The following is a 14645-nucleotide window of genomic DNA, read 5'->3' as shown; positions in this document are numbered from 1 at the left end:
AAAGTTATATTAATTGATGATTTAATTAAAACTTTTATTTATTTGAGAGAAAGAAGGAATGAACAGGGAGAGTATGGCAGAGGAGATATTCCATCAACTTGGTTCACTGCCCAAACGCCACATTGACTGGGGCTAGGCCAGGCTGAAGCATCTGACAACTGGAGCATCTTCTAGGTGTCATACGTGGATGCAGTATCCAAACACTCAGGCCTTGTTCCATTGATTTCCAAGGCACTTTAGTAGAGAAGAAGCTCATCCAGGCACCCATACAGGATACAGATACCACAGATAGTGGGTTAACTTGCCATGCCACAGCACCAACCCATGATGGTTTAATTTCTTTAGACATTCATTATCTGACTGCTGTGTACTGTGTCTTCAGTATGCTACACAGTGCGTGCTCTTGTGTGTGTCCCTGTCTTACTTGAGTCTTAGTGTTCACTTGAAGCATAAGTATAGTTGTCTTACTTTTTGAAATTGGAGAAATAATATTTAAAGAATAACATTTATTGTTTGGTATTGAGTTTCTAAACACTTTACAAATAATTGTGCATTATTGTGCGATTACAGACCTCATTCAGATATATTAAATGTTACTAAACCAATGGGGAGCTGAGAGCAGAGATAAGATGAAGAAATAGTGCAAAGGGCTTTAAGTTCCTTTACCAACTAGATTGTAGCAAAATGACTTATTCAAATGGGTTTCTGATTTAAGAATTAAATTTGTTCTTAAATAACCCACATCCACCTATGTAGCAGTGACTGTCTCAAGGTCAACAGCCAACATCAGAGTGCCAGTTCGAGTCCTGGCTGCTACACTTCTGATCCAGTTTCCTGCTATTGCCTTTGGGAGTAATGGCTCAGTTCCTTGGGCCCCTGCCAACCGTGTGGAAGAGCTAGATGAGATCCTGGCATTTACCTTCGACCTGTTGGCAGGCCTTGTGAAATGAGTCTTTCACTGGAAAGCTGATCTGTGTCCCTCCTCTGTCACTCTCCTTTCCTCTTTTCCAATAAGTAAATCTTAAGAAAAAAAGCAAGGTGCCACATCCATTTTGTCTTTGGAGTTGTCTGCAGATAGAGACAGCAGAGTGCACTGGTAGGTTCATGTTGCCATGCCTTCGTTTCCTCTCTTTTCTGATGTAGAAGAGACACGTGGTGAATCCTTTTTTTGTGGCTGTATTGTATTTCACCATAAGAACGATTAACTAGCTTGTCCAAGTTACTGGTCTGCAGATTTACTGATTGCATTTTCAGTGAGTCTAGATTTATAGCTTTGGTTTCCCAATTAAAAACATTGACTTCTTAGTATGATTATTATTATATAACTGAATAATATGATTAACTTTTTTTAAGGAATAGTTTTGTTTGAGTGAGTGTCAGAATATGTAACAGGCTGCTTGGAAATAAAATTCAGCCTTGTGAGCTAATTTCTCTAGAAATGACTTTGTTAAAGGTGAAAAAAATTTTAATAAATCAAAGCTCAGAAGGAGGGAAAGCTTGCGTTTCAAGCCATTAGACATGGGTATGGCTTGGGTGGCACAGGCCGGGGCTCATGGTGCAGCCTTGCTGCTCCACAGTTGGTGACTTGGTTCTAGTGTGTCAGCCTCACAGTTTGTGTGTTACACAGAAAGATGATGTTTAAGAACTCTATCGGTGCCTTGCCAATAAGCTCAGAAACAAATCTGTTCTTTGGAAATGTAAAGGTGCAGTTCCTGGATGATGATGCATGGGGGGGCATAAGTGTAGCTCATTAATTTGCCAGTTGGGAACAGTTGAAGCAATCAAAACTAGAAGCAGAAATAGAGGCAGATGAGAGGCCCTGGAGAGCTGGATGGAGGCTGGCAGGAACTGAGGCGGGGACCAAGGTCACGGTCACTCCGACATTGACCTTCCTGCCATCTACCAAGAAGAAAGGTGGTCATGACCCATAGCAAGTATTATTCTTGTTGCCTTCTGGGATTTTGAAGATCTAAGTTGATCTCTGAATCAAATTGCAAATTTTAGCAAGCAAATTGGAACTAGAAATGGTTGCACCGGCTTCATTGCTTATCTTGAAACGAACAACTGAAAGCAGACCAGAGAGGGCTGGAAGTAATCTTGAAAATATATTTTCAGTGGCACTCAGATGGGAGAAGTCTGTAGGAAATCATGACCTTTGCATGTCGGGTGGAGGAGGTGTTGTGCTCCAGCCCCTTCCACCGCGCCTAGAAGCCAGTAAAACCCTTTGCTGCTTCCTTCCTAGCAAGTGGGAGAAAACACATACTTGATTTTTTTACCGGTTTTTCCACTACAGACCCAACTTGCATTCAGGAAGTGAAATAGGGATTGGTGACTGTCTCGTAGAATTTAAAATTCAGAGGTTTTTGAAAAGAGAAATATTCCAGCTTAGAAAGAAAGAAAGAAATTTGAAATCTATATCTTTTTCAGTTTATTTTCCTTTTTTTCACGTGATTTCCCGCCCCCGCCCCCCAGGAGAGTTATGCACATCTGAAAATGAAAGAAGGCTTGTTTCTCAAGAGGCCTGGAGCAAGCTGCAGCAGTACTTCCCGAAAGCTCCCGAATTTCCAAGTCATAAAGAATGTTGTTCCCAGTGCAAGGTACTGAGCTCCACTGACAGAGCAAAGGGCATGCCGGCTGCCTGGAGCAGCTTCCCAGGGGAACTGACATGACGCTTCAGGTGGGGGCGTGGGAGAGGCGAGCCCTGAGCTGTCAGCAGGAGACAGTTGATTGCTTCATTTTCTTTCAGATTTTAGAAAGAGAAGGTGAAGAAAACGAAGCCTTACATAAGATGATTGCAAACGAGCAAAAGACTTCTCTTCCAAACTTATTTCAGGACAAAAACAGACCGTGTCTCAGTAATTGGCCAGAGGTACAGTGGTCCCCACAAAGGGGAGAATTAATTCAGCTTGGTTTTTTGAGAAAAGCCCTTGCTAAATTCCTGATGGGTGAGAACAGCCCAGCTCATTCGCATCTGTTTTGTTACCTGATCTGGAGGTTGTACCCCAGCTGGCTGCCTCTTGGTATAAAGCTCCATTTCCATTTTAGTATAACACTCCAAAGGGAAATCACAGTGTATGTCTCAAAGAGTTTGTGTTCAATGTGTGATGAATTAATGTGTGCTTTTTTTGTGGCTTTCATATTCTAGGATACGGATGTCCTGTATATTGTCTCACAGTTCTTTGTAGAAGAATGGCGGAAATTTGTTAGGTAGAAATCAGATATTTTCTATTTTCCTTCAATTTGGGTTGGCTCCCACACATTAGGAAAGTTGTTGAATTCTGTTTGGCTAAATGTACACTATATGCTTTCTTTGGTAAAAGTTCAATGGTTCTTTTACTTAATATTTTTATTCTTTTTTTTTTTTAAATTCATTAATTACATTGTATTATGTGACACAGTTTCTTAGGTACTTGGGTTCTCCCCTCCCCTCCCCAAACCCTCCCACCATGGTGGATTCCTCCACCTTGTTGCATGACCACAGCTGTGGTTTTACTTAGTATTTTTTTAAAAAAGTTTTTCTTCCTGCAATAAGATGTTACGTTTATCCTGCTGTCTCCTTTGAATAGAAAGCCTGCGCGCTGTAGCCCAGTGTCTTCGGTGGGGAACAGTGCACTTCTGTGTCCCCATGGGGGGCTCATGTTTACATTTGCTTCCATGACCAAAGAAGATTCTAAACTGTGAGTTTCTGGTTTTTCTGTTTCTAATGATGAATGAAGTATGTTTAATAAAAGTTCTCATCTGATGTGAACAGTCTGTTTTAAGAAATTAGTTCTTGGCTAAATGCATTACTGAAGGGAACACTTGCCTATATAATCATAGAAAGAAAGGAAGCAAACCTGCTTCTCCTGGAAAGCCAAGAGGCTGCGCGCTCTCCTGTGTCCTCTCTGCTGGACCCAGTGTCCTCTTCTCCATGGCCACGTAGTCAGCCTGCTTTTAGTTGCGAGTTTTCCCTGCAGCTGCCAGGTGTCGCAAGCTGGAGCTGCCGAGCTGACCCCAGCATTCCAGGCTCACACAACCAGTATTTCACTCTGCTTGTCACACATTTGCCAAAGAGCTCAGCTATGGATTTTGCCCCCGATGTGACCATTTTATTTTGGATGCTTTCTGTCCTGAATTTGAGGGCTTTCTGCCTCAGAAATTATTCCTTTAAACAGGTTGCTGTGCATATGGGATTGGTTTAAGTTTGAGCATAAATGCTGTCATGCTGTATTTACCCTTCTCACTTTAATCAACCTAGATTTTGGAGTTTTTATCATGTAGATTCTCATAACTCCAGTATGTTCAGTTTCACTGCTTTTGTACCATTGCTTAACATTTTTCTTGCTGATAATGTATACTTTTCCTATAATGCTTTACGATAAATACTGGTGTTGGTTTTTGGTTTAGGAGACTAAGGGGGTTTTTGTTAGCTCTCTTCATTTGCATGTGTCTTAATGCATATTGTGTTTTCTTGCACAGTATAGCTCTCATATGGCCCAGTGAGTGGCAAATGATACAAAAACTCTTCGTTGTTGATCATGTTATTAAAATCACAAAAACTGAATTGGGAGATGCAAACCCTTCAGAAGCACAGTATATTTCTGAGCCTAGTAAGTTTTCATCCGCTTGTGCTTTCCATTGTTGAAGATGGGAGAGGGAAAGGATGTGTCAGCCTTGTGTTCTGTGCTTCATGTGAAAGCTGGGATGGTGGTGCCAACTCCCTAGGCAGGAACCAGTACCACACGTACAGCTAAATATGTGACTATTAAGTGAACTTTCTTATTTTTTATATAATTGTTTATAAAGATAGTTAAATGCATTTTCTCTGATAACTTTGGTGTATGTTTTCTCGATCTTTGCTTCTTTGATCATAATTCACTAGTCACTTCGATTTTTCTTTAATTTTTTTTTTAGAACTCTGTCCCGAGTGCAGAGAAGGCTTACTGTGTCAGCAGCAGAGGGACCTACGTGAATACACCCAAGCCACCATCTACGTCCATAAAGTTGTGGATAATAAAAAGGTACTGCTCCCTCGAGTTGCTGCAAGTAGCAATGACCAAGCTTGCTGCTGCTGTGTTCTGTAAGGGCAGTCTAGGACGATGTTTTGTGCCCTCTGAACTGACTGGCATCAGAATTGCCATGTCAAGTGAGAGTGGCCTAGAAATATTTATTTTCATTTAAACAGTAAGCTACAGAAATCAGGGCCCGGCGGCGTGGCTTAGCGGATAAAGTCTTCGCCTTGAACGCCCCGGGATCCCACATGGTCACCAGTTCTAATCCCGGCAGCTCCACTTCCCATCCAGCTCCCTGCTTTTGTCCTGGGAAAGCAGTTGAGGATGGCCCAACCATGGAACTCTTCACCCATGTGGGAGATCAGAAGAGGCTCCTGGCCCCGGCCTCTGATTGGCGCAGTACCGGCCATTGCATTCACTTGGGGGGGGATGAATCAGCAGATGGAAGATCATCCTCTCCGTCTCTCCTCCTCTCTGTATATGTTACTTTACAATAAATGAATATTTTTTTTAAAAAGCTAACCCTCCACCTATAAATGTCAGTGTCCCATATGGCCACCAGTTTTTGTACAGGCAGTTCCATTTCCTATCCAGCTCCCTGCTTATGGCTTGGCAAAGCAGCACGAATGCTAACGTGTACAGTAAATTTATCTTGGGTAAAATACTAGTTGGATTCCAAAATTTTCATACCAAAATATATCTTTTTAATTCCAGTTTCCATAATTTTTAAAAATACTGTCATTATCAGCATCTAATGTAAAATAGTATCCTAGCTTCCTAATTTGAGTTCAGTGACAGTATTTTACTGTATGCTGGAAATAAAGCACTTCCACACCCTTGTTCCTGACTCCTCCCACCTGAACTGTGATAACTTGAAAAAGTTTTAACAATCTGTGTACTTGGTGATGTGTCATACACCTATGAACTTCCTCAAAATAACACATACCCCTGGATCACAGTGACTTCTCCATGGAGACCTCACACATTTATGGCTAACGCAGTAACTAAAAATGAATCAAAGGGAAGACCGGCACAATGGATCAGTGGTGAAAATTTCTCCTTGCACGCCCCAGGATGCCACATTGTGCCAGTTCGTGTCCTTGGTGTTCCACTACCCATCCAACTCCCCTGCTTATGGCCCGGGAAAGCAGTCGAAGAATCCAGAGCCTTGGGACCCTGTCGTACCCATGTTCAACAAGCAATAGGAAATCGAATTTTTGAGTTACTCTATTTTCTGCCAAAAATAAAGGTGTTTCTTCTCTGGGTACAAGTTGCCTGCCAAAATTCCCAGCACCGAGTCTGCATCCCTGCTTCCGTGGCTGACTGCTTCTCTCTGTGTCCCTGGTGATGTTGCAGGTGATGAAGGATTCGGCTCCGGAGCTGAACGTGAGTGGTTCGGAAACGGAGGAGGACAAGGAAGAAGCTAAACCAGATTCTGAAAAAGATCCAGATTTTAATCAAGTATGTGTCCAAGCTGCTTTTTCATTACACTTTCTGACATCCTCCCAAGAGCAGCCGCCTGAAGCCCTTGGGAGGCTCACTGGGAGGTTGATTCTCGGCCCACTTGGTGTGTTTTCCTTTGTCTTGGCATTGCTACAGCAGTCCTGATTTGGAAAGCCACAGACCAAATTCTTCAAAACCTTGCTATCAAGTAGGAAAGACTGAAGTACAGTGTAACACATTTTTAGCTAAGGAACACTAAGGCAAGACCCATTTATCCATTTGTTACTTAATCATTGGAGTAAGTATTTAAAAAGTATTTTTAAAAAAGATGTAAAACTTTCTTAAATAAACAGTGGCATTCATAATGGAGTCCTATACAAGAGGTTTCTGTGTCTCTAATTAACATGTTAATCAAGTGACCAGATCAGCTGATGCACTACTTTGCTTTTCCATTGTAACACACTTAAAATACTTCAAGTCTATTTTGTGTTTTCTGTTGGGATTTTCTACCCTCTCATTTAGTTGCTTGATTGTATTCTGCATGTTCCTAGTGATACTGGAGAAAATTGTCTTAAGGACAAGAAACAATGTGGGAATGTGTCCCATTCGTTATGTTATATGGATGAGTTCAGCTTCTCAAATAGTCAGAAAACTGTTCTGGGAAATTCTATAGATACTGTGCATTTGTTAATTTTTTTCCTCTATTTCAAGTTTCGCTTTTAAGAGAAGAGATTTGTTTGCTTTTTTAGTGCTGAAATCGTGCAGTTGGCTTATGGAGAGCGAGCTCCCTGAAGGAGTGAAAGCGTCATGATGGCCATCTGCTGCCTGTGTTACAGAGCAGGGCTGGCCGGGCTTCCTGCTCTGTCTCTCACACTGAAAGTCTGAAAAGTCCTCTTGACTTGAGTCTTGGTCTCCCTGAGACAAATGTTAATTGCAATTTCGCATTGGAATATGTTAGCAGTTGTTTCTCCTGGCTTGTGGAACTGTTCAAAATTGTTTCATAATTTTGTTTTTCTATTTGAAAGGCAGAGAAAGAGAGATCTTCCATTCACTGGTTCACTCCCTGTTTGGCTCAGTGGCCACAGCTGGTCTGTTGGAAGCTGGAAGACAGGAGCTTCTTTCTGGTCTTCCATGTTGATGTAGGCCCCAAGTGCTGTGCCATTATCTGCTGCTTTCCTAGGCACATTAGCAGGAAGCTGGATTGGAAGTAGAGCAGAGGACTAGCTTGCTGTGCCACAACACCTATGAAGGAACAATCACACGCAGTTTTACAGCCCACCATGCTGACAGTGGTCCGCCACAGCTTTTTACAGTACTGCTGCTGGATTTGTGTTGTTATTATGTAACAGGCCGAGATCTTCCATTTTTCCAGTTGACTTCCAAAAAAGGCTGCAGCTTCTTCCCAGTCCGTCACACGGGTGTAGGGACCCAAGGACTCAAGCCGTCCTCCACTTCTTTCCCAGGCCACAAGCAGGGAACTAGATGGAAAATGGAGCAGCTGCAATATGGCCTGGTGACCACACGGATCCCAACATTTGAAGGAAGAGCATTTGCCATTTGAGCCATTCCGAGCTAACTGTGTGTGGCCTTTGCAGCTATTGTTAGCCGAATCTCTACATCTTAGAGGAATCCACATTTGTCAGTTTTGGGAGGATATTAGAATTAAGTAATGTCCTTATTATACATGGGAACATGTGTATGTTCTGTGTTCCTTGGGGTAGTTTTTTAAGATGAAAGTCAGAAGATTTGTCCTTTAAATTGGGGCTTGCAGGCATCAGGTTGCTGTCCCTAATCTGTCAGTTTTTTGTTTCCAGGTCTCCAACTCATATAGTCTATCTTTTCAAACCTTATGACTTCAAGTGAATTTGCTTGCTTGCTAGTTGATCTGTTCGTGTGTGTGTGTGTGTGTGTGTGTGTAATCATATAGCCATTCTGGTTCTCAATGTCATCTCTTCCAATCTGCTTGGTTGACAAAACTAAATTGTGGTTATTATCTCATGGTAAAATGGTTTAGTAGTTAGTTGGGAATCCTGTCTGTTTTCCAAATCTTCTTATTGCATGTTGTTAATTATTCTCTGATCTCTCATCAACTTTGTGAATTAGTTTGTTAAGCCTTGTGGATAAAATATTATTGTCCTTAGTTTGCTCTTTAGCCCAGGAGTTGCTTAGAAAACTGACATTTCAAGCGATTTGGATTTGGGAAAGTGAGCTTTTGTGAATGTCTGCTTTTACTCATTGCGGTCATAACCACAGAGTGGATATGGAATTGCTCTCCTCAATTGTGGATCACAACAGATTGCACATTTATAAATATGATAGAGAATCTTGGGGAACGTTTGCTTTTTATGCTGGTACTGTTTTCTACACTTTATAATTTTCTTCTGTCTTCCTTCTCCTTGTTTGGATGTTGTAATACTTTAGGATGTTTTAAATATTTTTGGCTTGTGAGAAATCTCTGATCTTCTGCAGCTGCGTGGATGGTTCCTGAAGAATGTCAGTCTTCAGAATGTCGCCCTCCTTGCAACTTTTCATTGTCATCCATCACAGTATCTCAGTGTGCAGATTGTTTCTACAAATGCTGTTTAAATCTCATACAAAATGATGCATTTCTGCTTACCTTGATGGAGAGGAGCAAATCCCCTTTCCTCTAATCTAGATCAACCCTGTTTCTTTGGCATTATGAGAAATTTAGGTTAATAACTTTGTTTGAATTTAAATTCTATTAAAGTAATTTTAGGAAAAGCCCTTAGACCCATTTCAAGTCAGTTATTAACAAATCCGTCTTGCTGTTTTAGTTACAAACAATGAGAGAGAAAGAACTTCCATCACTGGTTCACACCCCTAATGGCTGCAACAACAAAGGTTGGGTCAGGCCAAGGCCAAAAACCTGGAATTCGGTTCTGGTCTCCCATGTGGCCATTTTGCGCTGCCTTCCCAGACCTCAGCACGGAGTTGTGCTGGAAGTAAATAAAGCTCATACTGGTTGCTGGTGTTTCAGGACTTTAACCCACTACTTTTTCACACCAATCCCAACGAATGTGTGTCATTTGATGTTCAGTGCTTTGTTTTTTAGTTGAAATTACACATTGTAGCTATTTTTTCCCAATTGTAAAATGTAGTTTCAGTCTAGCCTCCACCATTACCCGTCAAAATTAAGGAAAGTTCCACCAACCTTTGTGGGATTTTTTGTTTGTTTGTTTTTTACTACGTTCACTTTTTTCTTCTGAATGTGGATCTGTTAGACTCTGGACTAGTCTGAACTCGGCCACTGCAGTGCCCAGCCAGTGGGTGGCACCCTGGTGCTCCTCTGCTTGTGTCCTGCTCATGCTCGGCTTTGTAAATCTGCGGCACTCCATGTGTTTGACCCCTGCTTAATTAGATCCCTAAGCTGCTTGCCTACACAACTGTCACTTTAGTCACAAGCATGGAAACCAGACCCAGAACCTCGGGGCTAGTGCATCACGATTTAATTAAGCAGAGGAAACGATTTTCATTTTTGAAAAAGAGGTGGACAGAGTTCCCATCCACTGTTTATTCCCGAAATGCCCACAGTGGCTAGGCCTGAGCCTGGGCCAAAGCCAGGAGCTGGGAATTCAGTCCTGGTCTCCCGTGTGTTTGGCAGGAAGTCGATCACTTGGGCCTCCACAGCTGCCTCGGTATCTGCATGTACAGGACGCTGGAGTGAGGAGCCAGGGAATGGGACCAAACACAGGCACACTGATGTGGAGCACAGGCAGATTTACTGCTGGGTTACATAAATGCCTACCTAAAAAACCTTGTGGGCCCACTGCAATAGCCTAGTGGCCAAAGTCCTCACCTTCCATACGCTAGAATTCCATGTGGGCACTTGAGAGACCCAGAAGAAGCTCCTGGCTCCTGGCTTTGGATTGACTCACCTCTGGCCATTAGGGCCACTTGCTGTCATTTCCTAGAAGCAAAGACAATGCCTTGTTTCCTACTCGCAGTGTACTCCTAAATAAAACTGATGGAAATATCCTGATGTCCTGCTTCCTAGACTTGGGCATATCCTGTTCCTGCACTGCCCCCTCCCCCGCAGGCTTGTTTATTTGAAAGTCAGTTTTATATACAGAGAGAAATGTTCCATCTGCTGGTTCACACTCCAAGTAGCCTCAATAGCCAGGACTGAACCAGGCTGGAGCTTCATCCAGGTGGCAAGGACCCAAGCACTTGAGGTCGACTTTTATTGTATCTAAAGTGAAGCTCGAGGACCTGAAACTGTCACCCAGATGGGATGCTGTTGTCATGACCGGTGGCTTAACCTCTGCCGCACCCCATCAAGTATGTCTTAAGCAACTGTTTCTCAAACCTGTAAGTGTTCAGGTGCACACTGTTTTGTTCCTCTCTGAGCTGTTACTGTTTTAGAGCAGTTATGCTGTTGTCAGTACTACCCCTACCCCATTTTCACTCTTTTCCTGACATTGACTTGGAGCCAATTTTGCTTCCCAGTAAATTGTCCCACTTCGTGTGATGACCTCTTGATCTGATTCACTTACACTTATTTACCTATGTCTTCCAGTTTCTGTTGTGTCTAAATGGTTTAATTGTTCATAGCCTTGCTGTAGTTGAATCCAGGAGCCAACACTCAATCCAGGTCCCCCGCATAGGTTGGTCCCCGACATAGGTTGGTCCCCTTGCAAGTGCTGGCATCCCATATGGGCACCAGTTCATGCCCTGGCTGCTCCAGTTACCATCCAGCTCCCTGCTATGGTCTGAAAAAGCAGTGGAGACTGGCCCAAGTCCTGAGAGGCCCAGATAAGGCTCCCAGCTTCAACTGTTGCAGCCATTTGGGAGTGATCCAGCGGGTAGAAGATCTCACTGTCTCTCTCCCGTTGTAATTCTGCCTTTCAATTATAATAAGTAACTAGGGCCTGGTGGCATGGCCTAGCAGCTAAAGTCCTTGCCTTGAACGCCCCGGTATCCCATATGGGCGCCGGTTCTAATCCCAGCAGCTCCACTTCCCATTCAGCTCCCTGCTCTCTCCGCTCTGTATATCTGACTTTGTAAGAAAATAAAAAATAAATCTTAAAAAAATATATATACAATAAGTAAGTTTTTCCATTCTTAGTTTTCTGATTTAACGATCATACTTAAACATTTCATTCAAGTATTTTCCTGTGACAAACATTTCCTCTGCTCACACACGGCGACAGATGCATGCCACTTGAGTTTTCTGTGAACCAGCTAATGCTGACTAGTTTCCACCCATTGTCTGTCTTGAATTTCAGATGTCTAGGAGCCCCGTGTATCACCTGCTGTTGTTTGTAGAACTTAATGGGTAGGGGTCATACATAATTTCAAATCTCAGATTCTTCACTTTGCATCCTCACTGCAGAGCAACGGAGGAACAAAGCGGCAAAAACTTTCCCATCAGAATTATATCGCCTATCAAAAGCAAGTCATTCGGCGGAGTATGCGACATAGGAAAGTCCGTGGTGAGAAAGCACTTCTCGTTTCTGCCAATCAAACACTAAAAGAACTGAAAATCCAGGTGAGGAAAATGCTCATTCCCATCTGCTGTGTGTTAGGCGGGCATCTGTTTCCCTCTGGTATCTGTACAGGAACCTGCTTGCTTTCAAAATAAAGAGACGTAGCTTAGTTTGGAAATAGCGAAGACTGTCTGTGAAGATCGAAGTGATTTTGTGTAGCTTTCTCACAGTGAGAAACCTCGTGAGCTCCTTCATTTATGCCATGTCCACCTTGCTCTAGGGTGTTTGTTCTCACCACATTGTGTAGTGTTCTTATGTGTTTGGTTTTTGGTTTTTTAAAAAGATTTTGTTTGTATCGCAAAGTCAGATATACTGAGAGGAGGAGAGACAGAGAGGAAAATCTTCCATCTGCTGTTTTACTCCCCAAGTGACTACAACAGCTGAAGCTGAGCCAGTCTGAAGCTAGGAACCCAGGGCCTCTTCCTGGTCTCCCTCATGGGTGCAGGGGTCCAAGGCTTTGGGCCATCCTCAACTATTTCCCAAGGCCACAAGCAGGGAGCACCCATATGGGATCCCAGCGCGTTCAAGGCGAGGGCTGTAGCCGCTTGGCTATTGCACTAGGCCCTGCATTTGAGCCAGTTGCTAGGATCTGCTGAGAAATTCCAGGATAGTCAAAAGGCAGCCACTGGATTGACTGCCCACTAACGTGAGTTGGGGATTCTTTGTTTGATGGGATTTTAAAAGTTTTCTTTTGCTCTTTTTGTACATCGGTGTTTAGAGCATGCTCCTCCCAGCCCTACAGAAGCCTGCACTGCTGTGTGTCCAGTGACTGAGGCAGGTCTATGCAAACACCTCCTATATGGTTAGGTCTAGGAGTCGGTACTAAATGAGCAAAATGAGCATCCCAGTGGTTTGTCTTAAAACCTAGGCGAAGGAGCTGATGAATTCAAGATGTCCATGGGAAAAATCTGGCCCCTAGATACATTTCAGTCACTGCTAGATATCTAAAGCGTTGACCAAATTCTCCTGTTCTCCACTTTTATGTGGCTTCGTTTACTGGTTTATGTGTGTTTCTTGTTGCTGATATTTATCATTATAATTGAGGCCAAAGTACAGGCTTCCTTTGAGGGTGTTATGTGTTCCAGATTGTCCTGGGCACAGTGTTTCCCTTGGTTGAACCCATCGTTCTGAAAATAAATGTGTTGGCACAATATCTTCACTCTGTTATTGTACCCTTTACATCTAAGGAAGCCTGTTTCTGTCACCGGCTTTCTGCCTGTCAGTGGTAAACCTCGAACATTCAAAACCTTTAAATTACAAAAGAGCCCCTGTGGATAAAGACATTTGGTAAAGCCAGTGCTGCCTTTATTATGAACTATTTTTGAAGACTAAATCTGGAGTCAGCAGAAATGGCCTCTGCATGGGAGAGCCCATTACCTGTGGGGATGCGCTGCCGCTGGCAGGTGCAGCTGTTCACAGGCAGCTCCCAGATGTGTTGGTGCTAATGCGTTGGCAGTGGCCTTTGCTCTGACTCCCACTCTTGCTGCAGGGACCTCTGTGATCTAAACAAAGTCGAGACAAAAGGCAGTGAAATATAATTTTCTCCTCTCTGCTCAGTGGTGGTAGCTTTTAAAGCTTCACCTCGATGTAACCCTGCACCCGGCAGCCTGGGTGATTCTGGGCATGTGTGTGATCCTCAGCTGGCTGCTGGTGGGCGACTTATACAAAGCATGTGATTTCTTTTGTTCTGTTTGATGGAGCTTTTCCTCTAGGGATGGTACATTTCTAGCTGATTAGGATGACAACCTTTATAAAGCTGTACTTGTTTGATTCCAGACATATCCACCACATGCAGTCGGTGGAAACTGTGAAGAAACTTGCCCAATCATTAGTTCATTTGCCTGTGATGCCATAAAGTAAATGAAGCGCAACTTACTCAACTCCTTTCTCAGAAGATGCTAAGTGTTAAATTGTCTTATTTTATTTCCCAAAGATAGGCCTTCAGTGGGTGGCATTGCCTGCCTTAGAAGGCTAAATGGCTGGCAGCTCCTGCATTGCTCCTGCATTTCCTGATTTCCGTCCCACCCTCCCTTTTTGCTAGCAAAACTGTCCTCTTCTTCACAAGAGGTCAGAATACCACTCCCTCTTCAAGCACGCCTCTGTCAGGGTGATCACACTCACTTGTATTCTTAGCAGTTTGTGCCATGTGCCTCAGTTGGCCTGCAAGATGCCTCTACTAGCAAAGGCTCACTCATTTTCCAAAACCTCTCCCCCACCGGAAATGGGCTTCTTGCTGCTGGAAGCTCCTTGATGATGCCACTGCAGTTGGCTTTGTTAGCCACAGACCTCTGTGTACCTGATTCCAGCCTGCTCCTCCAAGGCTTCTGTGCTGTTGAGAAGTGAGATAAGACGGGCCCAGCAGTGGTGGAAGAGTACCTGTGTTGCTGTGCTTGTTCTGACTCATCTGTGTGCCATTGTTCAAGCTTGTGTTAGGTGCACAGTTTGCGAAGCTTGTTTGGTCACTTTAAGCCAAAGTACAAAAACTGCAGAATGTTTTTCCCAAAACCTCAAGATGTTGAAAGGTAAAATGTACATAAGAGCATAGATTCAGTGAATACATAGCTAAAATAATAAACAGATGAAATAAAGTGAATGCCCTGTTACTTTCTTCCAAATGAAGAGTTAGAACAGGGCGGGTGTTTGGCATTACAGTCAAGACTCTTGCAGACATTTCAGATCCCCTTGTGCATACGAGAGTACCGAG

The 14645-nt window shown here is 43.2% G+C and overlaps 1 protein-coding gene across 4 annotated transcripts in view; it reads left to right on the top strand.

Moving 5' to 3' along the window:
* USP48 (ubiquitin specific peptidase 48) overlaps nt 1-14645 on the top strand; it is a 65908-nt gene that overhangs the window by 45573 nt on the left and 5690 nt on the right. For all 4 annotated transcript variants that reach the window (XM_058676471.1, XM_058676474.1, XM_058676478.1 and 1 more), the window contains 8 exons: nt 2473-2597; nt 2747-2869; nt 3146-3207; nt 3567-3677; nt 4459-4589; nt 4894-5000; nt 6348-6452; nt 11788-11943. In XM_058676471.1, the coding sequence (XP_058532454.1) occupies nt 2473-2597; nt 2747-2869; nt 3146-3207; nt 3567-3677; nt 4459-4589; nt 4894-5000; nt 6348-6452; nt 11788-11943 (920 nt within the window). The remainder of the gene's footprint in view (nt 1-2472; nt 2598-2746; nt 2870-3145; nt 3208-3566; nt 3678-4458; nt 4590-4893; nt 5001-6347; nt 6453-11787; nt 11944-14645) is intronic.

The sequence above is a fragment of the Ochotona princeps genome, chromosome 2, assembly GCF_030435755.1.
Source record: "Ochotona princeps isolate mOchPri1 chromosome 2, mOchPri1.hap1, whole genome shotgun sequence".
Taxonomy (NCBI): domain Eukaryota; kingdom Metazoa; phylum Chordata; class Mammalia; order Lagomorpha; family Ochotonidae; genus Ochotona; species Ochotona princeps.
Note: the sequence above shows the minus strand (reverse complement) of the source record. Positions and strands in the feature narration are given on the sequence as shown.